This window comes from Nerophis lumbriciformis, linkage group LG38 (assembly GCF_033978685.3).
Source record: "Nerophis lumbriciformis linkage group LG38, RoL_Nlum_v2.1, whole genome shotgun sequence".
Classification (NCBI taxonomy): Eukaryota; Metazoa; Chordata; class Actinopteri; order Syngnathiformes; family Syngnathidae; genus Nerophis; species Nerophis lumbriciformis.
The window spans coordinates 12,065,365-12,089,111 of record NC_084585.2 but is presented as its reverse complement, the minus strand read 5'-3'; the positions used below and the strand labels follow the sequence as shown (position 1 = coordinate 12,089,111).

At 42.2% G+C, this 23,747-nt stretch overlaps 2 protein-coding genes across 3 annotated transcripts; one reads left to right on the top strand and one right to left on the bottom strand.

Annotated features, from left to right (window-relative positions):
• Window positions 1–2,908: 2,908 nt before the first annotated feature.
• cisha (cytokine inducible SH2-containing protein a) lies at window positions 2,909–6,047 on the top strand. Of its 2 annotated transcripts, XM_061932237.1 has the most exons (3): window positions 2,913–3,543; window positions 5,070–5,236; window positions 5,306–6,047. In XM_061932237.1, the coding sequence occupies exons 1-3, from the start codon at window positions 3,524–3,526 to the stop codon at window positions 5,806–5,808; spliced, it is 690 nt and encodes a 229-aa protein (XP_061788221.1). In that variant the 5' UTR covers window positions 2,913–3,523; the 3' UTR covers window positions 5,809–6,047. The 2 variants fall into 2 exon arrangements, with proteins under 2 accessions (XP_061788220.1, XP_061788221.1); XM_061932236.2 differs by having other exon boundaries at window positions 2,909–3,543; window positions 5,070–6,047.
• hemk1 (HemK methyltransferase family member 1) lies at window positions 5,989–23,429 on the bottom strand. Its single transcript, XM_061932235.1, has 11 exons — window positions 23,256–23,429; window positions 20,495–20,668; window positions 20,341–20,432; window positions 10,898–10,991; window positions 10,490–10,618; window positions 10,083–10,147; window positions 9,978–10,027; window positions 9,776–9,881; window positions 7,209–7,304; window positions 7,018–7,128; window positions 5,989–6,863 (listed from the first exon to the last, which is right to left on the bottom strand). The coding sequence occupies exons 1-11, from the start codon at window positions 23,316–23,318 to the stop codon at window positions 6,803–6,805; spliced, it is 1,041 nt and encodes a 346-aa protein (XP_061788219.1). The 5' UTR covers window positions 23,319–23,429; the 3' UTR covers window positions 5,989–6,802.
• Between the last annotated feature and the right edge of the window lie 318 nt (window positions 23,430–23,747).

Sequence of the window (23,747 nt, the reverse complement as noted above, 5' to 3'; positions counted from 1 at the left end):
GTGTATACTATGTTAATTTTTAATGAACACATGTACACTATATCATTGTATAATAAACACATGTATACTATATGAATTGTAATATTAATTAATGCATGTTTTGTTCATTGTACAATAAAATATGCATGTTAATTGTATAATAAACACATGTACACTATATTATTGTATAATAAACACATGTATACTCTAATTGTATATTAATTTATGCATGTTTTGTTCATTGTATAATAAAACATACATGCTATCTTTATAATAAAACATGTGTACTATGTTAATTGTATAATAAAACATGCATTTTATGTTCATTGCAAAATAAAACATTCATGTAATTCAAATTGTATAAAAAACATTCATGTTATGTTCATTGTTTATTGAAACATACTATGCTCAAAGTATGATAAAGACATGACTGTTATGGTATTTGTATAATAAAAATACACGATATGTTTATTGTACAACAAAAACATAAATGTGGGTTATTGCATATAAAAACATGCATATCGTGTGACTTTTATAATAAAAATGCACGTTATGTAATTTGTATAATAAAACATACACGCTATGTTGTAATTATATAACAAAAACATGTGTTTATTGTATAATAAAACTTGCATGTTATGTCCATTGCAAAATAAAACATTCATGTAATTCTAATTGTATGATAAAACATGCATGTTATGTTCATTGTTTATTAAAACATGCTATGCTCATTGTATAAAAAAGACATGCATGTTATGGTATTCGTATAATAAAAACATACATGTTATGTTTATTATATAACAAAAGCAAATGTTGTTTATTGTATAGTAAAACATGCATATCGTGTGACTTTTATAATAAAAACATACATGTTATGTAATTTGTACAGTAAAACATACACGTTATGTTATGATTATATAACAAAACATGTGTTTATTGTATAATAAAACTTGCATGTTATGTCCATTGTAAAATAAAACATTAATGTAATTCTAATTGTATAATGAAATATGCATGTTATGTTCATTGTTTATCAAAACATACTATGCTCATTGTATAATAAAGACATGCATGTTATGGTATTTGTATAATAAACATAAAGAAGTTATGTTTATTATATAACAAAAACATAAATGTTTATTGCGAAGAAAAAATATGCATATTGTGTGACTTTTACAATAACATGCACGTTATGTAATTTGTATAATAGAACATACACGTTATGTTATGATTATATAACAAAAACATGTTTATTGTATAATAAAACTTGCATGTTATGTTCATTGTTTATTAAAACATATACTATGCTCATTGTATAAAAAAGACATGCATGTTATGGTATTCGTATAATAAAAACATACATGTTATGTTTATTATATAACAAAAACATAAATGTTGTTTATTGTATAATAAAAACATGCATACTGTGTGACTTTTATGATAAAAGCATGCACGTTATGTAATTTGTACAATAAAACATACACGTTTTGTTATATTATATAACAAAAACCTATGTTTATTGTATAATAAAACATGCATGTTATGTCCATTGCAAAATACAACATTCATGTGATTGTATGATAAAACCATGGTTTAATTAATTAAACCATGGTTTAATAAAAAATGAACATAACATGCATGTTTTACTATACAATTAGAATTACATGAATGTTTTATTTTGCAATGGACATAACATGCACGTTTTATTATACAATAAACATATGTTTTTATTGTATAATCATAACATAACATGTATGTTATGTTATGATGAGCATATAGTATGCATACTATGCTCATTGTATAATAAAGACATGCATGTTATGGTATTTGTATAATAAAAACATACACGTTATGTTTATTATATAACAAAAACATAAATGTTGTTTATTGTATAATAAAAACATGCATACTGTGTGACTTTTATGATAAAAGCATGCACGTTATGTAATTTGTACAATAAAACATACACGTTTTGTTATATTATATAACAAAAACCTATGTTGATTGTATAATAAAACATGCATGTTATGTCCATTGCAAAATACAACATTCATGTAATTGTATGATAAAACCATGGTTTAATGAATTAAACCATGGTTTAATAAACAATGAACATAACATGCATGTTTTACTATACAATTAGAATTACATGAATGTTTTATTTTGCAATGGACATAACATGCACGTTTTATTATACAATAAACATATGTTTTTATTGTATGTTATGTTATGATGAGCATATAGTATGCATACTATGCTCATTGTATAATAAAGACATGGTATTTGTATAATAAAAACATACACGTTATGTTTATTATATAACAAAAACATAAATGTTGTTTATTGTATACTAAAAACATGTATATCGTATGGGAGTTTTATAATAATATGATAAAACATACACGTTTTGTTATGATTATACAATAAAACGTATGTGTACGTGTTGGCCCTGCAATGAAGAGGCGACGTGTCCAGGGTGTACACCACCTTCCGCCCGAATGCAACTGAGATAGGCTCCAGCACCCCCTGTGATCCCGAAAGGGACAAGCGGTAGTAAATGGATGGATGGATGTTTATTGTATAATAAAAGCCTGCATATTGTTACTTGTTTTGTTTTCGACATTTAAGGACATATCGCATGCTTAAAGGCTTGAATAAATCTGATTCACAATAGAGTATAAAATATGTTTAAAGAATGAAAGTACAAACTAGCTTTTGTTTTCAATGATACAAAATAATGTTGTTTAGAATGATGGATGATATATATTGAAGTGTTAGAAGTATAGAGTAGATTAGTGATTGTGTGCATTACCAGTATCCTTCATTCCGGGAATGAAGCCTCCGCCGGGGCAAGCAGGGAGGGGCGGGGCTTAAGCGCGGCCGATTCCTGGAAAGCTTGTAGAGGCAGCGCGAGTTTCTCGGGAGCGCGCGCGCCGCTTCAGCGAAGGCAGCAGCTGAGCGCGGCACCGAAGGACTCGCACTAAACACGAAAAGCTGACAAGAACCGCGGGATTATTGCGCCGATCTGACATCACGCGTGGGCCTTTTCCCCTGTCGATTGTTCCTACAGAGAATGCGACAACGGAGGACGTATACCCGCGCGCGCACACGCGCGAGTTGTGGACTCTGCGGCGTCGATGACGTCACAGCCGCCGGTGCGTTCTGAGAATAGACTTCTAGGAAATGACCCTTTTTTAAAAGAAGCCTTTCCTCTCTCATTCGCACATTCGAGACACACTCCAACCGCACACTTTTGTCTCCTTTTTTTTTTGTGCGGACACATTTCTCCTTCAACTCAAGAACGCGCGGACATATTTTCATTGATGTCTTTTTGTTGGCCGTAATTTATTTGCTTCCATCCATCCATCCATTTTTTCTACCGCTTGTCCCTTTATGTTCACAATTACGTCGAAGTTTGACTTTTTCCCCAGGACTTTTTTTTTTTTTTTTTTTTTTTAATATATATACAAAGAAGTAAACCGACTGGATGAAACTCGGTGGATTGAAGAAATAGTAAATATACAATAGTATACACTGTAATAGTATGATTCTCTGTGTACCAGGGTGAGTACATTCTCTTTGTTCACCTTCTAACATATTGCTTTAGTGTTACATACGTAAAAACTGTGATGATTTTGCACCCCCTTAAAAAGTATCTTATGTAGATGAAATGTAAACATATGTTGGACTATTACAATCAACTCTGACTAATTGTAAGATCTAAACAAATAATCAGTGTAAGCAATAATTCATGTGGATAATGAATGAGCTACTTATATATTAGCTTTTGTATTATGAATGACACTTTTGCATAAGTGTCATTAAAAAAAGGCACAAAGCCTCTCAAAGCTGAACTCTCGCGCAAACACGACGTCCCATTGAAGTTCAATAAAAGTCAGTATTGTCACATTTAAACATTCACGGCATGACCTTGCTTTTTAGGGGTTAAATAGTTAAATTAACTATTTTTGTTATTATATGAAAATTAACTATTGATTTTACAGTATTATTGTATTTTTAATTTATATAGTAAAACAAAACTATTTAATTTACTAATAGTATTGAGTTATTTTAATTATAGAGTAAATAAGCTACTGAATTTACAAGTCGATTATTGTATTTTTTTTGCAATGATAAAGTATATAAACACTTGAGTTTAATAGCAGGATAATCAACATAAACAATTTATGAATAATACATTTTAGGGTTATTGTATTTTTTATTTATTTATAAAGTAAATACTCAGGTTATTTTATTTTTTATTTATAATGTACCGGTAAATAAACTATTGAATTTACTAGTTGGGCTCTGTTTTTTAAAAAATATACAGTGAATAAACTGTTGAATTTACCAGAAGTATTATTGTATTTTGTTACAACAACAAGATAAACTATTACATTTACTGGTAGGATTATTGTATTTTTTATTATTATTATAAAGTAAATTAACTATTGAATTTACCAGTAGTATTATTGTATTTTGTTACAACAACAGAATAAACTATTACATTTACTTGTAGGATTACTATATTTTTGTCATAAAGCAATCAAGACTATTGAATTTACTATTGAATTTACCTATTGTATTTTGTTACAACAACAGAATAAACTATTACATTTACTTGTAGGATTACTGTATTTTTGTCATAAAGCAATCAAACTATTGAATTTACTATATGTAGTATGATTACTGTATTTGTGTTATGTGTAAATTCAATAAACTATTGAATTTAATAGTATTAATGGCTGTAATTTCCAGTAGCATGACTGTAAGTTTGTCATAAAGCAAATAAACTACTGAATGTACTACTATTAATGATTGTATTTACCAGTGGTGTTACTGTATATTATTTAAATCAAATAAACTATTAAATATACTATTATTAATCATTGAATTCACTTGGATTACTGTATTCCTGTTGTTCTAATTAAACTATGATGTTGACATATTGGCCTTGTAAAAAGTATTGTTCCTTACTGTATTATACAGTAAGTAGCTGGTATGTGGATTCCTGGATAGTAAATCAAGTCTGTTGTGAGGATTCCTTGTCTTTGTTTATTCCATTTCACCATAATTGTCTTGTTTTCCAGTCCCCGAGCTCTTTTGCCCGCGGCTCCATCTACTGAGGCGCCCCAGAGGGGCATGCGGGCGGGCACAGGGGCAGCGATGCCTTGTCTTCAGAGCAGCTCGCCGCTGTGGGACCCCACCAAAGACTTGCGTGCGATTGCGAGCAACTTTTGCTACCTGGAAACGTCAGGTATGAAGACTGTTTGCATGTCAGTTTTGCGACTGAAAGTAACATTGATGCCTGTGTTTGTGTGTGCAGGATGGTACTGGGGGGGTATAAGTGCAGCTCAGGCCCACAATGCACTTCAAGGGGCCTCGGAGGGGGCTTTTTTGGTACGGGACAGCAGCCACCCTCTATACATGCTTACACTGTCGGTCAAGACAGCGCGGGGTCCCACCAGCATACGCATCCAGTACAGCTGCACTCAGTTCTTGCTGGACTGCAGCTCCCCGGCCAGACCGAGCCTGTCGTCCTTCCCCGACGTGCCCAGCCTGGTGCAGCACTACATGGGCTCAGAAAGGAGACCGGAAGACGGGCGGGCGGCGGAGCAGCAGGCTCTCTCCAAGGCGAGCGTCCAAGATGAGGCGTCGTCGTCGTCGGTAGTGCTGAAATTAAAGCGGGCCGTGTACAAGCCCCAGAGCCTGCCGTCCCTGCAGCACCTCACTCGCCTGGTCATCAACAGGCACTCAGACCACTGCGCCCAGCTACCACTCCCTCGGCCACTCCTGCGCTTCTTACAGGAATATCCCTTCAAGGTGTGACAAACAGGTTATTTTCCTAAACCTGGGAATGACAATGCTGCTCTGGAACATGGCGGAGGAGGACGTCAAAAAAGGTTGGACACAGGGTTATTATTTTTATGTAACACTTCACTTTATATCCTCCTCTGTGAGTGAGTGTGTCACATTTGGACTGGATTGCATTATTTGTACATACAGTGGTTCTATTTACACACCGTTGCCATTTTATTTTTCTCAGTAAATGATTTTTCTACCTTTTACACGTGTAGGCTTTTTTTTTTTTTTTTTTTGCCCCTTCTGACACGTCTTCCAAGCAGGTGTTTTTGTTTTTTTAGCAGGATTGCACTACTACTTTGGCACAAAACTTTACACGAGGGGTGGAGCACGGGTCATTACATTTGGCAAAAGATCAGGGAATTTCCCCACCTTTTTTGTTTCCGTGGAAAAGTATCGTTTTACATTTTAGGTAACGACGCTAAAGGTGTTGATTCAAATTCGTATTGTTCCCTTAATTAAAACTGTGTGTGGCCTTTGAGCTTCCATAGTGAGATTGTGTGAGGCTGTAAAGGCCACAATGTGCGTGCATGTGTGTGTGTTCAACAACACACACATGCACGCACACGGGGCCTGCATCTGAGTCAGCTTGAGTGGACGGGCAAAGGGGAGGAACGTTCAGCAGCCGATTCACAGAACTACAAAATGCTTCCTGGGAGGAGGGTGCGATTCTGAGAGGGAGTGTTCTAAGAAAAGCCTTGGTAATTACCTTCAGCTTTGAGCCGCTTCTGTGCCATGACACACACATTTTTTGTGCTATTGAAGCACAGGACACGCAAAAAAAAAAAAATACACAAAATGAGCGATTTAAAGGATTTGTGCTCCAAAAAAACAAGTGAGAATGTGGAACGATGGAAGCGGTGGCGCTAGTAAGCGTGTTTAACGGCTTACGCAGGGGTGGAGGCGGGGGATCAGGCTATGGCCACCTGGACGAAAGCCAGCGTAATAGGATCTGACTTTCTCAATCCAGGTCCAGCGTGTGGACATTGGACTTCTTTCTCTGAAGGATGCAAAATCGGGGCCTAGGAATGAAAAAAATAAATGAGTGTCATCTTTTCTGAGTTTGGACGCACACAGCACGAATGTACCATCTCTAATTTTGAAATGAAATTACAGATGGTGAAATCTAATAGACAAGCCATGGGCCTGCAATATGAACTTTGGTGTGGACAGGACCTGCTGCTGATGTCGTGATGCGTCTCCACCAAATGCAGCTGCTTCACGTTGGTCTCCACCCACTGCCCAATGATCCCGGGGTGTCTGGGCTCCACCTCCAAGTAAACATGGCTGTTGAAGAAAAACAAAATGGCATATCAATTAACCTGAACTCTTATGATATTATTACTGGAACATGCCCGTCATTTCACCCGTCGTCTGCCAGAATGTGTGGAGCCAGAGTCAGAATCTTCTGGATTACTTTCAAGCCGTCCTTGCCTCCGTCCAAAGCGGCGTGGTCCTCAAACCTGGCAAAGGAGTCGACATTCTCATTCATTTGTTTTCATATATAAATATAAGAGTTGTCAAAGTTAACACGGTGATAATGTTAATTTCCTTTAACAACGCTGTGGAGTACAAGGGTCGCCCAAAACAGTCGCATGCCTCGACTATCGTGAAGACTGAGGAGGCACCCTGTCAACACGCGAACCCAGGCAATTTTTTTATTGCTATTTATAGTAGGTTTCTTTTTAAAGTGAGCCAGTGCCAGAAGTGGTAAGCATTTGAAAGACAGTATTGTTTGTTTGTGTGTTTGCTGGATGATATATTGTCCCACAAACTATTGCCGATAAATGGTATCACTGTCAGCATTATTTTGAGACCAAATTAAGCACAAATGTAATCATATAGTATGTAATAAAGATAATAATAAAAGTAATTCATTTCAAAATCAATGCATTGATTTCTCATTAGTTTTTTTATCATTGTAATTGGAAGATCAGGAACTTTTTTTATTTTCATTGATTTAATCATCGTAAATACGTACACAAACAAACAAGATGAACACTAAATCTCTGTTGGTTAAATATTGAACTTTTTAAATTGCAGTTTTTCCTCTGTTGGAAAAACTGGGTAGTATGGCTTATTTTGTTCTTTTTTGCAATAATATTTTTACCAATTTGACCAATGCGATCATCCGTGCTGAAGGGCTCAAGTTGTTCATTCGGTTTGAACCTGAAATATTCCCAGACAGGACTTTTGGCTTTGCAATCGTTTTTCCTCCTAAATTTTGTTACCTCACAGTTCAACAAAGATTTGCATAGCGCAGACAAATTTTCTATTCTCATGACTAGGGATGGGTACTGAATCTGGTACTTGTTTGGCAACAACCAAATCCCGCCGGTCCTAGTAAAATCCAACTATGCCATTTTACGGTACCTGGGTTGTGCGTGACATCCTGCATGGTTGCTGACTCTTCGCACTTTGGCCCTTGGCGATCACTCCAGCAGCACTGACAACGGACTCAGCCAAACTACCTATATGTAATGTTGTCATTTCCAATGCCAACAAAGCAATTGACTAAAAAAATGCTCCAACATAAGTTAAGTAAGGCTCCATTTTTCCAAAAATGCACTAACTTGTTGCTAATATACATTGGCTTTGCTACTGGGGAGCATTAGTGATTTTACATGGCAATTTCAACCCATTCCAAATTTGTTAATAAAAACTACAACTAAGATGCATGTTACAGGCAAACAGCTAATGGGTAATGAGTACAATATTTACAGTATTAACACTTTTTAGGGCACAAAAAAAAAAGACTAAACTGCAAAGACTGAACTGACCAGCCAACACACCATAATCTATACACTAGTGCAGTGGTTCTTAACCTGTGTTCGATCGAACCCTAGGGGTTCGGTGAGTCGGCCTCAGGGGTTCGGTGGAGCCTCCGCCGCGGAGGTCAAGACACACCCGACTCATCTTGTAAATAAAAACTTCTCCCTATCGGCGTACTATGGATACCCCCAAACAATATTCCCTCTAATTTTCCATCTGATTTGCTAGTGTGCAATTTGTTGTGAGTTTATGCACTGTGTTGGTGTTGTTCTTTGAACGGTTCATTTTGTGCACCAGTAAAAAAACATATAACTTTGTCTTGAATTAAAAAAAAAAAAACTTTAATTTTTTCACTAAAGAATGGTTCGGTGAATGCACATATGAAACTGGTGGGGTTCGGTACCTCAAACGAGGTTAAGAACCACTGCACTAGTGCCATCTAACGTCTTGGACTTGCAACTGTAATTGAGACTCAGAAATGTGATAATAAAAAAATATATAGCAACAGGACAGCAAATATCAAAATCAGCTCATTCTTAAATGTTGCACAAAAAATTATTTTAGTATATATATTTATTAACACACACAAAAGTACCGTTGAGTACCAGTATCGATTCCCAGGTACGGTATCGGTGCAGGTAGCCGAGGTTCAAATGTAAACGGTATCCTGTTGATACTGTTAAAAACTTGAAAATGATCTGTCAAAGGTACACTTATTAAAGATAAACCATGATTAATTACTCAGTTTTGCTTTTGTTTATTCATTGTGTACTATTGACTTTGTTTTGATCAAACAATGGTATGGAATCAGAATGTATCTTGCCTTTTGCCTGAGTGCAGCTAGGATAGGCTCCAGCTTATATATTGTATTGATATTGTTACACTGTCAATAGCCCTCGCTATACATAAAAATGTACAGTTAATACATGGGATTGGTGTTGAAATCAGCAACATAAAACCTTGTTGGAGCATCCTAAAATTATGTGGAAAAAAAGAAAGGTGGCATTTAATGTTCAAGGTCGCCCAGCCTTGTTTGCTGTGTCTCACTGAGTGTAAATATTTTGACACAGCTCTTTAACTGGATCAATTACATACTGATGGCTACTTCCTTTGTGCACAAATATTTTACACAATATTATCAATTTCTGCACTTATTTTTTACCTAAAAATTTCCGGTTCCAGTGATGACAAATCCTCCGTGAAGAGATAAGGAGGGTTGCTGACTAATGCAGTCACGTTGCGGCACAGCTTCAACACAGTGTCCGCATCTGGCAAGACACAAAAACATCAATTCGCTATTATGTTTTTGAATCTACAGTACAGTACAGTAAAATCTACAGTATGGTATTGTTGCATTTACTTACTTTCCATGACATCCACATGATAAACCTTTAATCTATCTTGAAGTCCCAGCCTATTGAGGAAATCCGTCATTCTGAGTATTTTGAAATGATTGAAGTTTGCATTACCTTGATGCATTTTCTTTTGTCAGTTCCACAGCATCCAGACTTTGATCTAGTGCAATGGCTGTAAGCTAAAGAGAGAAGTACGGTAAGTAAACACACATAATTGGCATGATTGTGTTATTGTACATCAAAGGAGAACTGCATCTCACTGAGATGTTTCAAAGATCTACTGAGAAAAATATAAATATTAACAAGGATGGGCATAGTACGGTAATCGAATAATTGATGGTTAATAATTTGGTTGATTGTGTGCAATTGAGTCGAAAGGAGGTGCACCACTTAGTTGCAACCAGCAGGTGCTGTAGATTCAATCTCCCTATTTCACTGATAGGGAAACGGTAGTTCAGAAAATTCAAGTTGATTCTCCCATCCCATCTAAGTATGTGTAGCATTATGTGTGAAGAAGTGACCTGAGGCAGGCTCTTGAGCAGGCTGAGAGAAATGGCCCCAGAGCCGCATCCCACTTCCAAACATGTAGGTGAGCCTCGTCTGCCGTCGTTTTTCCTCTGCAGATCCTTCAGTACCAGTTCTACCAACACCTGCGACACACAGCAGACCACTTGATGCACGTCGGTGCTGTTTCACAAAAGAAACCAGCAGCTCAACCTGTTGGTGTGTGTGTGTGAGAGGTCATTGTTTTGTTTACTATAGACACCAACATTAAATGACACATGTTGGAGCAAGAGAAAAGGTCACCAGAGAGCCTTTGTAATCTGCCAATAACTAATGTTGCACTTGAAGCAAATAACACCGCATTGCTCACTGGAGTCAATCAAACAGCACACCAATGCGCACACTTGTAGAGTGTCCTTTCTAACCTCTGTTTCTGGTCGTGGGATGAACACAGGAGGCTTCATCTTCAGTGTCAGATCTCTGAAGTCCCACTCCTCAATCACATATTGCACAGGCATGCTGGAACACATACAGTACACACTAGAGATGCGCGGATAGGCAATTATTTCATCCGCAACCGCATCAGAAAGTCGTCAACCATCCGCAATCCACCCGATCTAACATTTGATCAGAACCGCATCCGCCCGCCATCCGCCCGCACCCGCCCGTTGTTATATATCTAATATAGACGATGCAAGGCATTAGTGAGGTTATAAAGCTTTTGCCTGTTAAAGAAAGGAGACTGATCCAATGCAGCACAGACATTCGCGTGCCACGCTGTCACGACCCAGACGCACACCAGTGCGCAATCATATGGGAGCCGCGCTGAGCGCACCTCCAAGCGCGTCTCGCTGCCGGCGACGGCCGGGTATATGGGCCCGGCGCTCCAGCGCCATCCATTTTCAGGGCTAGTTGATTCGGCAGGTGGGTTGTTACACACTCCTTAGCGGGTTCCGACTTCCATGGCCACCGTCCTAGCTGCTGTCTATATCAACCAGGGTGAGCCCCACCCCTTTCGTGAGCGCACTGCGCGCGGAGTGACCCCTGTTACGCGCCCCCGGCAACAGGGGTGGCGGGCAGGTAAGCTGCGCGGGCGGAGCGCGCGGAGTGACCCCTGTTACGAGCCCCCGGCCACGGGGGTGGCGGGCAGGTAAGCTGCTTACTTGCTGCGCGTGACGCCGGCCGCGGCGAAGGCGGACGAGGCGGGGTGTCGGTGCGGTGGGCGCGGTGGTGACCCTGGACGTGCGTCGGGCCCTTCTCGCGGATCGCCTCAGCTACGGCTCCCGGTGGGGCCCTCTCGGGGGAAGGGGCCTCGGTCCCGGACCCCGGCGAGGCGTCCCTTCTCCGCTCCGTAAAAGTGTCCATCTCGTTTTTCGTATGTGGGTAACAACATTTAACTATGTATATATATTTCCGAATTGGTTTAACTGCCACCCGCCTGAATCTATTTAAAATCAAATTGTTTTTTATTTCAACCACCCGACCCGACCCGACCCGCGGATAAAATCTAATTTTTTTAAATTTCATCCGCCCGATCCGCGGATAATCCGCGGACTCCGCGGTTGTGCCCGCAAACCGCGCATCTCTAGTACACACATTACTGCAAGGTTCTCGGACCAAAAGAGAAACATTAAAAAGTCCCCTAATGTGCAAACGTGGTGGCTTTTTAGTCAGAATCAGAAATACTTTAATAATCCCCGAGGGGAAATTCACATTTTCAGCACCTGTTTCAGTAATGCTGTAACAGTAACATTGTCAGGCTTGTCCCTGACAGTTTGGTCAAGTTTTAGTTTTTCCTCTGTCATTTCCTGTCAACGCTCTTATTTTGGTTATTTCCTCATTGTCTCTCTGAGTGCTGCTTCCCCTCAGCTGCGGCTGATTGGCACCTGGCCACACCTGGTGTCAATCAGCCAGCTGCTATTTAAACCTGCCTTCCCCTCCAGTCAGTGCTGGATTATTGTCATTGTTGATGTCACTACTACCTGTCATAATACTTGTTGTTGTAGCTCTGTCTACTTTTGTTCACTCTGCTCATGTCGTAGTTCCTTCGTGTCACAGTAAGTGTTAGTGATGGGTTGATGAGGCGTCATGAAGCGTTTGACACATTGCAAAACTGTATTGATACTATGTCGATAATGTGTCACTAAATACTGACATCTGCTGGACATTAAAAATCCCTACAGGCAACCTATGGACCGACTCAACTGACACTGATTTTATGACCTAGTACAGTAGTGATGGGTCCGGCAACACCGATGCACCGATGCATCGGCGCATGCGTCGAGCTCATAGAGCAAAACCCTGTGTTGGTGCGTGTACCGCTTTTAGAAAGTCACGTGACCGATCATGAGCTGTTTTGGTCACGTGACCGATACGCGAACTGTGTCGCACTGACGCCTCCTCTGTGCCCTGTGAGCGGGTCTTTTCTACAGCCCGAGAAATAATAACTAAGAAGAGAAATCGTCTAAAATGTAATACGTCGGAAAAACTTTTTTTTACATTTTTTTTATAAAAATGTGTAAAAAAATAAAATAAAAACAATTCCCAGTCCACAATCATCCACAACACGTTCTCTTAGATGTCCATGTTATGATACATGTTCACATTATTTATTGACTGTATCTATGTGAGTGTGAATGTTGTCTGTCTATCTGTGTTGGCTCTGCGATGAGGTGGCGACTTGTCCGGGGTGTACGCCGCCTTCCGCCCGATTGTAGCTGAGATAGGCTCCAGCGCCCCCCGCGACCCGAAAGGGAATAAGCGGTAGAAAATGGATGGATGGATGGATAGATACAGTCAATAAATAATGTGAACATGTATCATAACATGGAAATCTAAGAGAACGTGTTGTGAATGCGGATGCTTGTGGACTGGGAATTTTTTTATTTTTTTTTACACACATTTTTATTTTAAAAAAACAGTTTTTCCAACGTATTAAATTTTAGACGATTTCTCTTAGTTATTATTTCTCCGGCTGTAGAAAAGACCCGCTCACAGGGCACAGAGGAGGCGGGAGTGCGACACAGTTCGCGTATCGGTCAGGTGACCAAAACAGCTCATGATCGGTCACGTGACTTTCTAAAAGCGGTACGCGCACCAACACAGGGTTTTGCTCTATGAGCTCGACGCATGCGCCGATGCATCGGTGTTGCCGGACCCATCACTACCTTTGACCTTTAAAGAAGTGTGCTGTGTGAAGGACTGAGAGTCCCAGATGGGAGATATTTATGTTTATTAATGGACACTTTAAGTTTGCTGTTTCCACACCCCGCCCTTCCTAAAAAGACTTGTACAATAAATGCCCTTTTCGGCTTGTTGCAAAACCAATCCTGCGTCTTGGTGAGAATCACGTACCACATATGGTGGAGAATGCGGGTATTCTGATTCACGTCAACCTCTGATGATGTCACACACGGAAGCACTGAGTGCTTTGTTAAAAAGCCAAGCTGAACTTCAAGGTGCGGTACAAGAATTAGTAAAAAAAATTGCTAAAGATGTGGCTAGTACACGGCCACCCGCTGCAGTCCTAACTAAGTTATCGGGTGAGGATGATGTGGAAGCCTACTTGGAGCTTTTCGAGCGCACTGCGGCCCGGGAGAAGTGGCCGGTAGCTGAATGGGGATCCATTCTGGCACCTTTCCTCACTGGAGAAGCCCAGCGGGTGTGTAGCGACCTGGCATTGGCGGATGCTCGAGACTTTAAGAAACTAAAGAAAGCCATTCTCGACAGCCAAGGGTGCAGTCTGCCTGCCGGGGCCCAGCGATATCACAACTGGACCTTCCAGCCCACACAACCCCCGCGACAGCAGGTAGCCGCACTGCTCCGCCTAACACACCGCTGGCTAACAACCGAAGGGAACCCCCCCTCTGTAGATAGACTGGTGATAGACCGCTGTATCCGAGCCTTTCCGCCTGATGCCCGGAAGTATGCCGCACAAGTAAGCCCTTTAACTGTGGAGCAGTTGGTGGCGTTATTAGAGAACTACCAAGTGAGCATGGAAATGCTGAGAGCCACCCGTATGGAAACGGCCAGAGCCACCGGGGAAGAGAAGCTAGGGCGTGACCGCCGAAGAGCGCCACCGCCAGTTCCGTCCCCACCCCGACCTCAGGGCGCTGCCCCCGAGAGACCCAGTCGGGCCCCACATTGGAAATGTTATGTGTGTGGACACCCGGACCACATGTCTTGGGCGTGCCCGGAACGCGACCGTGATGTCTCCATGGCCACAGCCCCCAGCTCAGATGCAGGAAAACCATGCCTCCACACGGGGAGTGGACGACGACAGCATACAAGCCTTCCAGTGAAGATCGGGGGGACCGATGCACATGCATTGCTGGACAATGGGAGCGCCGTGACCCTGGTACATGTTGACCTGGCCGGACCCCTCAGCGAAGACACTGTTCCAGTGACGTGTGTACATGGAGATGTCCGCCAGTATCCGGTGAGCCATATACACGTTCAGACACCCCGAGGGGATGCACTGGTAGCAGCTGGAGTGGTACCAAACCTGCCTGTTCCCCTACTCATCGGGTCCGACTGTGTTCTCTTTGGCCGTTACTGGACCCCAAGCTACATTCCAAGTGCCGTTCCACGGCAGCGTCGCCGTCGCAACAATGGACTCAAAAATATGAGACCGCTTGCAGCCTGCCCTGCGTTTAGGCCCTCGTCAGAGGCTCCATGGAGTGACAGCTCGGCTGAAGAGGAGCGACGGGAGAGCAGGAAGGAGGAGGAGGAGGCAGAAGAGGAAGGGGACCCCTTTGTGGAGTTCCCCGTACCAGAAGAGAGCATCAACCAAAAAACGGGCGAGTTTGCCACTGCCCAGTGGAATGATCAGAACCTCAGCTGGGCCCGACAGCAAGTCGTGGAAATTGACGGACAGAAATGTGAAGGGGTGAGTGCACTTAATTCACCGTATTTTCTGATAAAAAATGGCCTTCTGTATAGAGGGGTGCTAACAAAGGGCAGGGACATAATTGAGCAACTGCTGGTGCCTAAGTCTTATATCTCCCGAGTGCTTTATCTTGCCCACACTCATCAGCTGGGAGCTCACCTAGGTGTACAAAAGACGTATGACCGCATAATAACCCGCTTCTATTGGCCCGGTGTGAAACGAGCCATAGAAGACTTTTGCAAGGGCTGTCCCGAATGCCAAAAGAATGCACCGAGACCCACCTATCGAAACCCCTTGGTCCCGCTCCCCATCATCAGCACCCCATTCTCACGTCTGGCAATGGACATCGTTGGACCACTCCCAAAGTCAGCCAGAGGACATCGCTACATACTGGTAATACTAGACTATGCCACCCGATATCCTGAGGCTGTACCATTACGCACAGCCTCAGCCAAAGCGATAGCACATGAACTGTTTATGATGTTTAGCCGAGTGGGAATTGCCGATGAGATTTTAACGGACCAGGGCACATGTTTTATGTCACAAGTGTTAACCATGCTGTACAAATGGCTGAAAGTGAAACGCATACGAACCTCTATATATCATCCTCAGACAGATGGCCTGGTGGAACGTTTCAACTGTACGTTGAAGAAGATGCTAAAAAAAGTAGCCGACGAAGACGGGAAAGACTGGGATCACCTCATTCCATATGTCCTCTTTGCCATCAGAGAGGTTCCCCAGGCGTCCACTGGCTTCTCCCCCTTTGAGCTAGTCTACGGCCGACGTCCCCGAGGCGTGCTGGACATTGCGAAAGAGACCTGGGAGAACCAACCCTCGCCACACCGCAGTGTGATCGACCATGTCGCCCTACTACAAGCCCGGGCTCGCAAAATCTGGCCCATGGTAAGAGAACATATGGAAAAAGCCCAAAGAGAACAGGCGAAAACGTATAACAGAGGTGCCACACTCCGAGAGTTCCAAGTTGGGGAAAAAGTGCTGGTATTAGTTCCGTCCAGCGAGTGCAAGTTCTTGGCCAGATGGCAGGGGCCTTACGAGGTAATTGAGAGAATGGGCCCCGTCAACTACAAGGTAAACCAGCCAGGCCGGCGGAAAGGTCACCAAATTTACCATGTAAATATTCTGAAAAAATGGCATGCGGCAGAGCCGTTGCCATCTACTGCATTTTTAACTGCACACTCTCCCCAGACCACTCCCCCGGTACCTATAGGAGAGGACCTCTCCCCATCCCAAAAGCAGGAGGTGAAGGAACTTCTGGGACGGAACCAGGACCGCCTCTCGGAATTGCCAGGAAGGACCCAGGCGATCAAACATGACATTGAGACCAAACCCGGAAAGGTGATAAGACAAAGGCCCTACCGAATCCCAGAAGCCAGGCGGGCGGCTATAAAAGAAGAGGTAAAGAAAATGTTAGAACTTGGAGTAATAGAGGAATCCCATAGTCCATGGTCCAGCCCGATTGTTATTGTGCCAAAACCAGACGGGTCCCTGAGATTTTGTAATGACTTTCGTAAATTGAATGAGATATCACTGTGTGACGCTTATCCCATGCCCAGAGTAGACGAGCTGATAGAGCGGCTTGGCCCTGCTCGCTTCGTCAGCACTCTGGACCTGACCAAGGGCTACTGGCAGGTGCCATTGACGGAAAGGGCAAAACCTAAAACGGCCTTCTCCACACCAGAGGGGCTATTCCAATATACCGTCTTGCCTTTCGGGATCCACGGGGCCCCGGCAACATTCCAGAGGATGATGGACCGAGTTCTACGGCCCCATCAAGAATACGCAGCCGCCTACCTAGACGATATTGTGATTCACAGCACCAGCTGGTCTCTCCATCTCCAGCATCTTGACGCAGTCCTAGGAGCCCTTAGACGTGCCGGACTGACTGTCAACGCTAAGAAGTGCCGAGTGGGTCTGACTGAGACTGATTATCTTGGCTACACCATAGGAAGAGGCTGCGTAAAACCCCAGGCCCGCAAAGTGGAGCGCATCAGGGAATGGCCCGACCCTTGACGAAAAAGCAAGTAAAATCATTTATTGGCCTGGTATCATATTATCAAAAGTTTATTAAAAATGTCTCTACGATTGCAACACCATTGTATGAACTGACACGGAACAAATTGCCCCATCATGGACGGCTGAGGCCGAGACTGCCTTCAAGATGTTGAAGAAAGCCCTATGTGAAGAACCGGTGTTGAAAGCCCCCGACTTCAGTCAGCCGTTCATCCTCCACACTGACGCCTCAGGCACAGGAATTGGAGCCGTGCTCGGCCAGCTCGTGGATGGAGAGGAGCACCCAGTGACATTTATTAGTAGGAAGCTCCAGAGCCATGAGCGAAATTATGCCACAGTAGAAAAGGAGTGCTTGGCAGTCAAGTGGGCCATACACCACCTCCGCTACTACCTATGGGGTAGGACCTTCACCTTGGTGACAGACCACGCCCCCTTGAAGTGGATGTCCACAAATAAGGACCGAAACGATCGCGTCACACACTGGTTCCTGGAACTCCAAAATTACCACTTCACCGTGGAATATCGGCCTGGGAAGGCCATCCCACATGCAGACGCCATGTCCCGCCTATATGAAGAGGACAAAGAAGCTCCCGGACCGACCGGCGAGCTTAGGGGGGGATATGTGGAGTCTCACTCAAGCACCGCCTGACAGGTAGGCACCTCACAGGGGAGGAGCCAGGGAATGGAGGCAGAGTGGAACAAGGAAGACAACGCCCCAGCCTTGGCCGCATCATCGAGGGGCGGTACATTCCCCTGTACCTGCTCAATCAGCCTGAAGTGCCACCAGCTGTGCGGCCAGGTGGGGCCCAGCTACAAACCCTACTTAACTCTGCCTCATTCAGGTCTGGCTCTCCTCTGTGTCAAGGCAGGTGCATCAGGCGGTAAGTGAGACATCCACTATTTCCCCACTAAAGACATTACTGGTGAAATGTTTTACTTATGTTGTGTTTCTCATGTTTGATAGGCAATGAGCTTTGACCTTTAAAGAAGTGTGCTGTGTGAAGGACTGAGAGTCCCAGATGGGAGATATTTGTGTTTATTAATGGACACTTTAAGTTTGCTGATTCCACACCCCGCCCTTCCTAAAAAGACTTGTACAATAAATGCCCTTTTCGGCTTGCTGCAAAACCAATCCTGTGTCTTGGTGAGAATCAGGTACCACAATTTATATATATATTTATTTATTTTATATATATATATTTATATATTATTTATATTTATTTATATATGCACCTTATTGCTTTTTTTATCCTGCACTACCATGAGCTTATGTAACAAAATTTCGTTCTTATCTGTGCTGTAAAGTTCAAATTTGAATGACAATAAAAAGGAAGTCTAAGTCTACTTGTTTTTTTCCATTTCCTGTTTGCTTCCATAGGCCTCTAGTCTGAGCACTGGTTCCCTCACCTGTTCCTGATTGACAATCAGAGGACACATGTCCCAGTTTGTCAGTCAGGAGATTTCTTATGCCCAGCATCGTCAGATGATTGATTCTGTTTGCTGCATGTTGCTAGATGTCCATCCATCCATTTTCTACCGCTTATTCCCTTCGGGGGCGCTGGAGCCTATCTCAGCTACAATCGGGCGGAAGGCGGGGTACACCCTGGACAAGTCGCCACCTCATCGCAGGGCCGTTGCTAGATGTATGTATGCAAATTATTGTGCTATCTTATCTGTGTTAGCGATGCTCTCTGCCCTGCTGTATTCACTCGTGGTCCACCACTTCGACCATGCGGATGCTCCTTTGGTTGTCTTTGCCTACCGTCTCTGCATCTTGGAGTTACGTTGGCATGCTCAAACGTAACAATTTGCTCCAAATTAGATAAAAATGTATGATTTCTCTCACTTATTTGCTTTCTTTTAAAAGGCGCTCAAATGCTCGCTTTTCAAGTTGAAGTTGACTCTCGCCTAAACCAGGGGTGCCCAAACTTTTTACCTTCAAGGGCAAAACTAAAAAAAATGGGCCAATGGCAAAATGGGCAGGCTGAATACATTGATTTTAACAATGAAAAACACAACTCGCCTAAATGTAAACAATAAAGTTTGCATTCTTTTGTGGGCCAAACAAATTGACTTGGCGGTCCAGATTTGGCCCATGAGTCCCATTTGGGCACCCCTGCGCTAAACCAAAATATAAAGCACCTCTGACCTGTATATGCCCACCACTTCACAAGACTGCTTTATAAAATAAAAGTAGGCTTCACTATACATATTAAGACAAACCATTTAGTTTTCATTCATTCAGTTTTCATGTGCTAACATTATTGTCCTCCTGTCCTACTCCTTAATGTTACTTTGTTGTATGTAATATATGGCATTCATTACATTAGTGAAGAGTTACAGTGTATATGTCAAAAGTAAATAAATTACACAAGAGCTATTCTTGGAGAAGCACATGCTCTGTCGGAGACAAACATAGGGCATTAGCGTGTCCCCGTAGGGCTTATTAAGAACATTGTGAAACGGTCTAAATTCTAGCATTATGGCAACATTTTCTGTGGCAAATCACCAAAAATTATTCCTGGGCGCAGCCACCGCTGCTGCTCACTGCTCCCCTCACCTCCCAGGGGGTGATCAAGGGTGATGGGTCAAATGCAGAGAATAATTTCGGCACACCTAGTGTGTGTGTGTGACAATCATGGGTACTTTAACTTAACTTTAACTGTCTGCTGGGGATTTCGCACCTTCAAAGTGAGTAAGCTAATACGTAGGACTAGTTCTGTAATTAGCATGAAGCTGGACTCTAGTGATGTTTGCACAGAGAACATTTCTGGACAAACTGCTGGCCATCATAGATGATGCCAGACACATGCTGTTACTATTGTTTTGTATGCTGCATACAATGTTGCTGCTATTGGAACCTTAATTTCCCTGAGAACATACACCCAGGGCATCGATAAAGTATGTTCAAATGCATCACAATAGTCAAAAAATAGTATAACATTGAACCTGGAAAGGCGCCTCTTGCAGAGCGTCCATATTTGCTCTGTTTCCTCTTGAGTGAGAAAGGCGGACAATCGCTCCGGATCAACACTTTGAATCTGAGCGACAGAAGATTAAAGTCAAATCAAATAGTAGAGAATAAAGCACCTTTATGACTCACAGTTTTAGCCCCGAGCACATGAGCGATGATGTAGTGGCTGGAGAGGTCAGGTTCTGTCATACTTTTGACCTCAAAGCGTCTCCTCCAAAAGTCTGCAGCCTGTCTTGCGGTCATCCTGGCTGCAGGAGATGTCTCGGTACTGCATGGTCGCACTGCACAGGCACCCCACAGTTCCTAAAGGTATTAGGTTAAAAGCAGGGGTCGGCAACCCAAAATGTTGAAAGAGCTATACAGGACCGAAAATACAAAAAAGTAATCTGTCTGGAGCCGCAAAAAATTAAAAGACTTATGTAAGTGTTATAAGGAAGGCAACCCATGTATGTGTTTATATTAGCCTACTATTAAAATGACTATGTGTCGCAGGCTGACGCAAATCTTCGTTGAAAGAAATGTTGAAATGTAATATTTATTCTACACATTTTTACAACATTGGAAAACATTAGTAAAACTTCTCAGAAGGTGAGGTAACTCCTGGAAATTGCTGTCTTAGAATGGCCAAAGGTATAGATGTGTGTCCAAGTTAAAGGAAACGACAGGCCGTCTTCTTATAATGGATTTATTATAATCTTTGCAAGCTGGCTAACGTTTGCTGTGGTCTGGAACAACATGGGGCACAAACAACTATCAGAAATGCAGCTAATATTACATACAGATAATGTGTCATGAGACATGCACATAAAAATTAACATAAGTAAAGGAAATTAAATGAGCTCAAATATACCTACAAATGAGGCATAATGATTCAATATGTACATACAGCTAGCCTAAATAGCATGTTAGCATTGATTAACTTGCAGTCATGCACTGACCAAATATGCCTGATTAGCACTCCATAACAAGTCAATAATATCAACAAAGTTGTCCTTTTTGCATTCGCCCACAGTATAAAAGGTTTGGTGGACAAAATGAGACAAAGAAGGAGTGGCATAAAACAAGTTTTTCTGTGGCAGCGTCGGAGAAAGTAATACATGTAAACAAAATGTTGAGTCACAGTCCACACAAGGGTGAGTTCAAGGGCTGCTGAAATTACCGTATTTTCCGCACTATTAGCCGCACCTAAAAACCACAAATTTACTCAAAAGCTGACAGTGCGGCTTTTAACCCGGTGCGCTTTATATATGGATTAATATTACGATTCATTTTCATAAAGTTTCGATCTCGCAACTTCGGTAAACAGCCGCCATCTTTTTTCCCGGTAGAACAGGAAGCGCTTCTTCTTCTACGCAAGCAACCGCCAAGGTAAGCACCCGCCCCCATAGAACAGGAAGCGCTTCTTCTTCTACTGTAAGCAACCACCCGCCCGCGTAGAAGAAGAAAAAGCGCGCGGATATACCGTACGTTTCATTTCCTTTGTGTGTTTACATCTGTAAAGACCACAAAATGGCTCCTACTAAGCGTCAGGGATCCGGTTCATGAAAAGACGCAATCTCTCCATCCGCACACGGATTACTATTTCACAGCAACTGATATTCCTGTGAACCGCACTGTGGATACAACGGGAGCACGTACGGTGAATATTCGCACCACAGGGAATGAGAAGTCATCCTTCACTGTGGTTCTAGCTTGCCATGCTAATGGCCAGAAACTTCCACCCATGGTGATATTCAAAAGGAAGACCTTGCCAAAAGAGATCTTTCCAGCCGGCATCATCATAAAAGCTAACTCGAAGGGATGGATGAAGAAAAGATGAGCGAGTGGTTAAGGTAAGTTTAAGTTTACGCGAAGAGGCCGGGTGGCTTTTTTCACGCAGCTCTGTCCATGTTGATATACGTATGTTTGTGATTGCACATTTGCGTACATTTTGGGAGTGAACAGAGTTGTTAGAACGCTGGTTTTTAATATATTATTAAAGTTTGACTGACCTATCTGACTGTTTTTTTGACATTCCTTTAGCGCAGTAAGATGCGGCTTACAACACCGGGCGGCTTATAGGTGGACAAAGTTTTGAAATATGCCGTTCATTGAAGGCGCGGCTTTTAACCCAGGGCGCCTTATGGTGCGGAAAATACGGTAGTAGGACAAAACGCCAAATACTCTCATTAGTGAAGCATAAACACAAACATACTAAACAGTGGGCTTTCTAACAATTAGGAAGGTTTGTGTCATGTTTGTCCTCCTGCAGAAACCATATTACAACAAAAAATATATTTTTCACCCCATTTTTTCCCCATTTCTATACATTTTTGAAAAAGCTCCATGGAGCCACCAGGGCGCCGCTCAACAGCCGCATGTGGCTCAAGAGTTGCTGACCCCCGCCTTAAAATATGTCTAATTTATAATTATTTGACAACCGTCATTGGTGCAAACTCATTTGCATATTTGTGTCATTGGGTGATGCAGTAGGGTTGTACTGTACACACATATAAGGACAACTGTGTAATACCGAAAGGTGTTTTGTAAATGGACTTTTGACACAAAAGGCTAAAAGTTCACATAACTGTTGATTGTGATAATTGTTAAATATTAGTGACAATAAGGCGTCCCTAATAAGTTATTAGGCGTATTCGTCAAACATTAGTTAGCGAGTAACATATAACTAATCACATGATTACTGATAATTAATAATCCATCCATCCATCCATTTTCTACCGCTTATTCCCTTTGGGGTCGCGGGGGGCGCTGGAGCCTATCTCAGCTACAATCGGGCGGAAGGCGGGGTACACCCTGGACAAGTCGCCACCTCATCGCAGATAATTAATAATATTATTCATTATTCATTAGTCATAACACAGCCTTCTCACGTGGGTCAAATGAGACTTACCTTAACTCCGCTACTCCTTCCCTCTAAAAAAGTATTTACTGCACTCACTGTCTTCCTCCACATTTTTGCAGTCGCTGCAGTTTAAAGGAAATACATTTAAGCGTTTTTATACGTATTCAAGTTCATTTTAACGCCCATCGTTGAGATTATTCGATTTATTTGGCGTTGGCAGGAAGTAGTATTGCAGCTTTTTAGACGCAGCGACAATGCTCTTCAACATCTACAAGTGACGTCACTTGCAGTTTTTGCGCAACGGCCGCGCAAAATTGACTCTGTTGAGGAGAGTTGCGTTTGGGAACGATAAAGAAAAATGTATTTTGCTTATTTACAATTTGCTCTCACTAATTGTATGAAGTTCGAACAACCGTGAAACAACCACGGACGGTTCTAAAATGTAATGGAAAGTCCAAACCCAAATAGCAGTTGTCATGAGTGGGTTTGTTATTGATGTCAATTATAGATGTAGCTACGACTTTGTATTCCCCGAGTAGT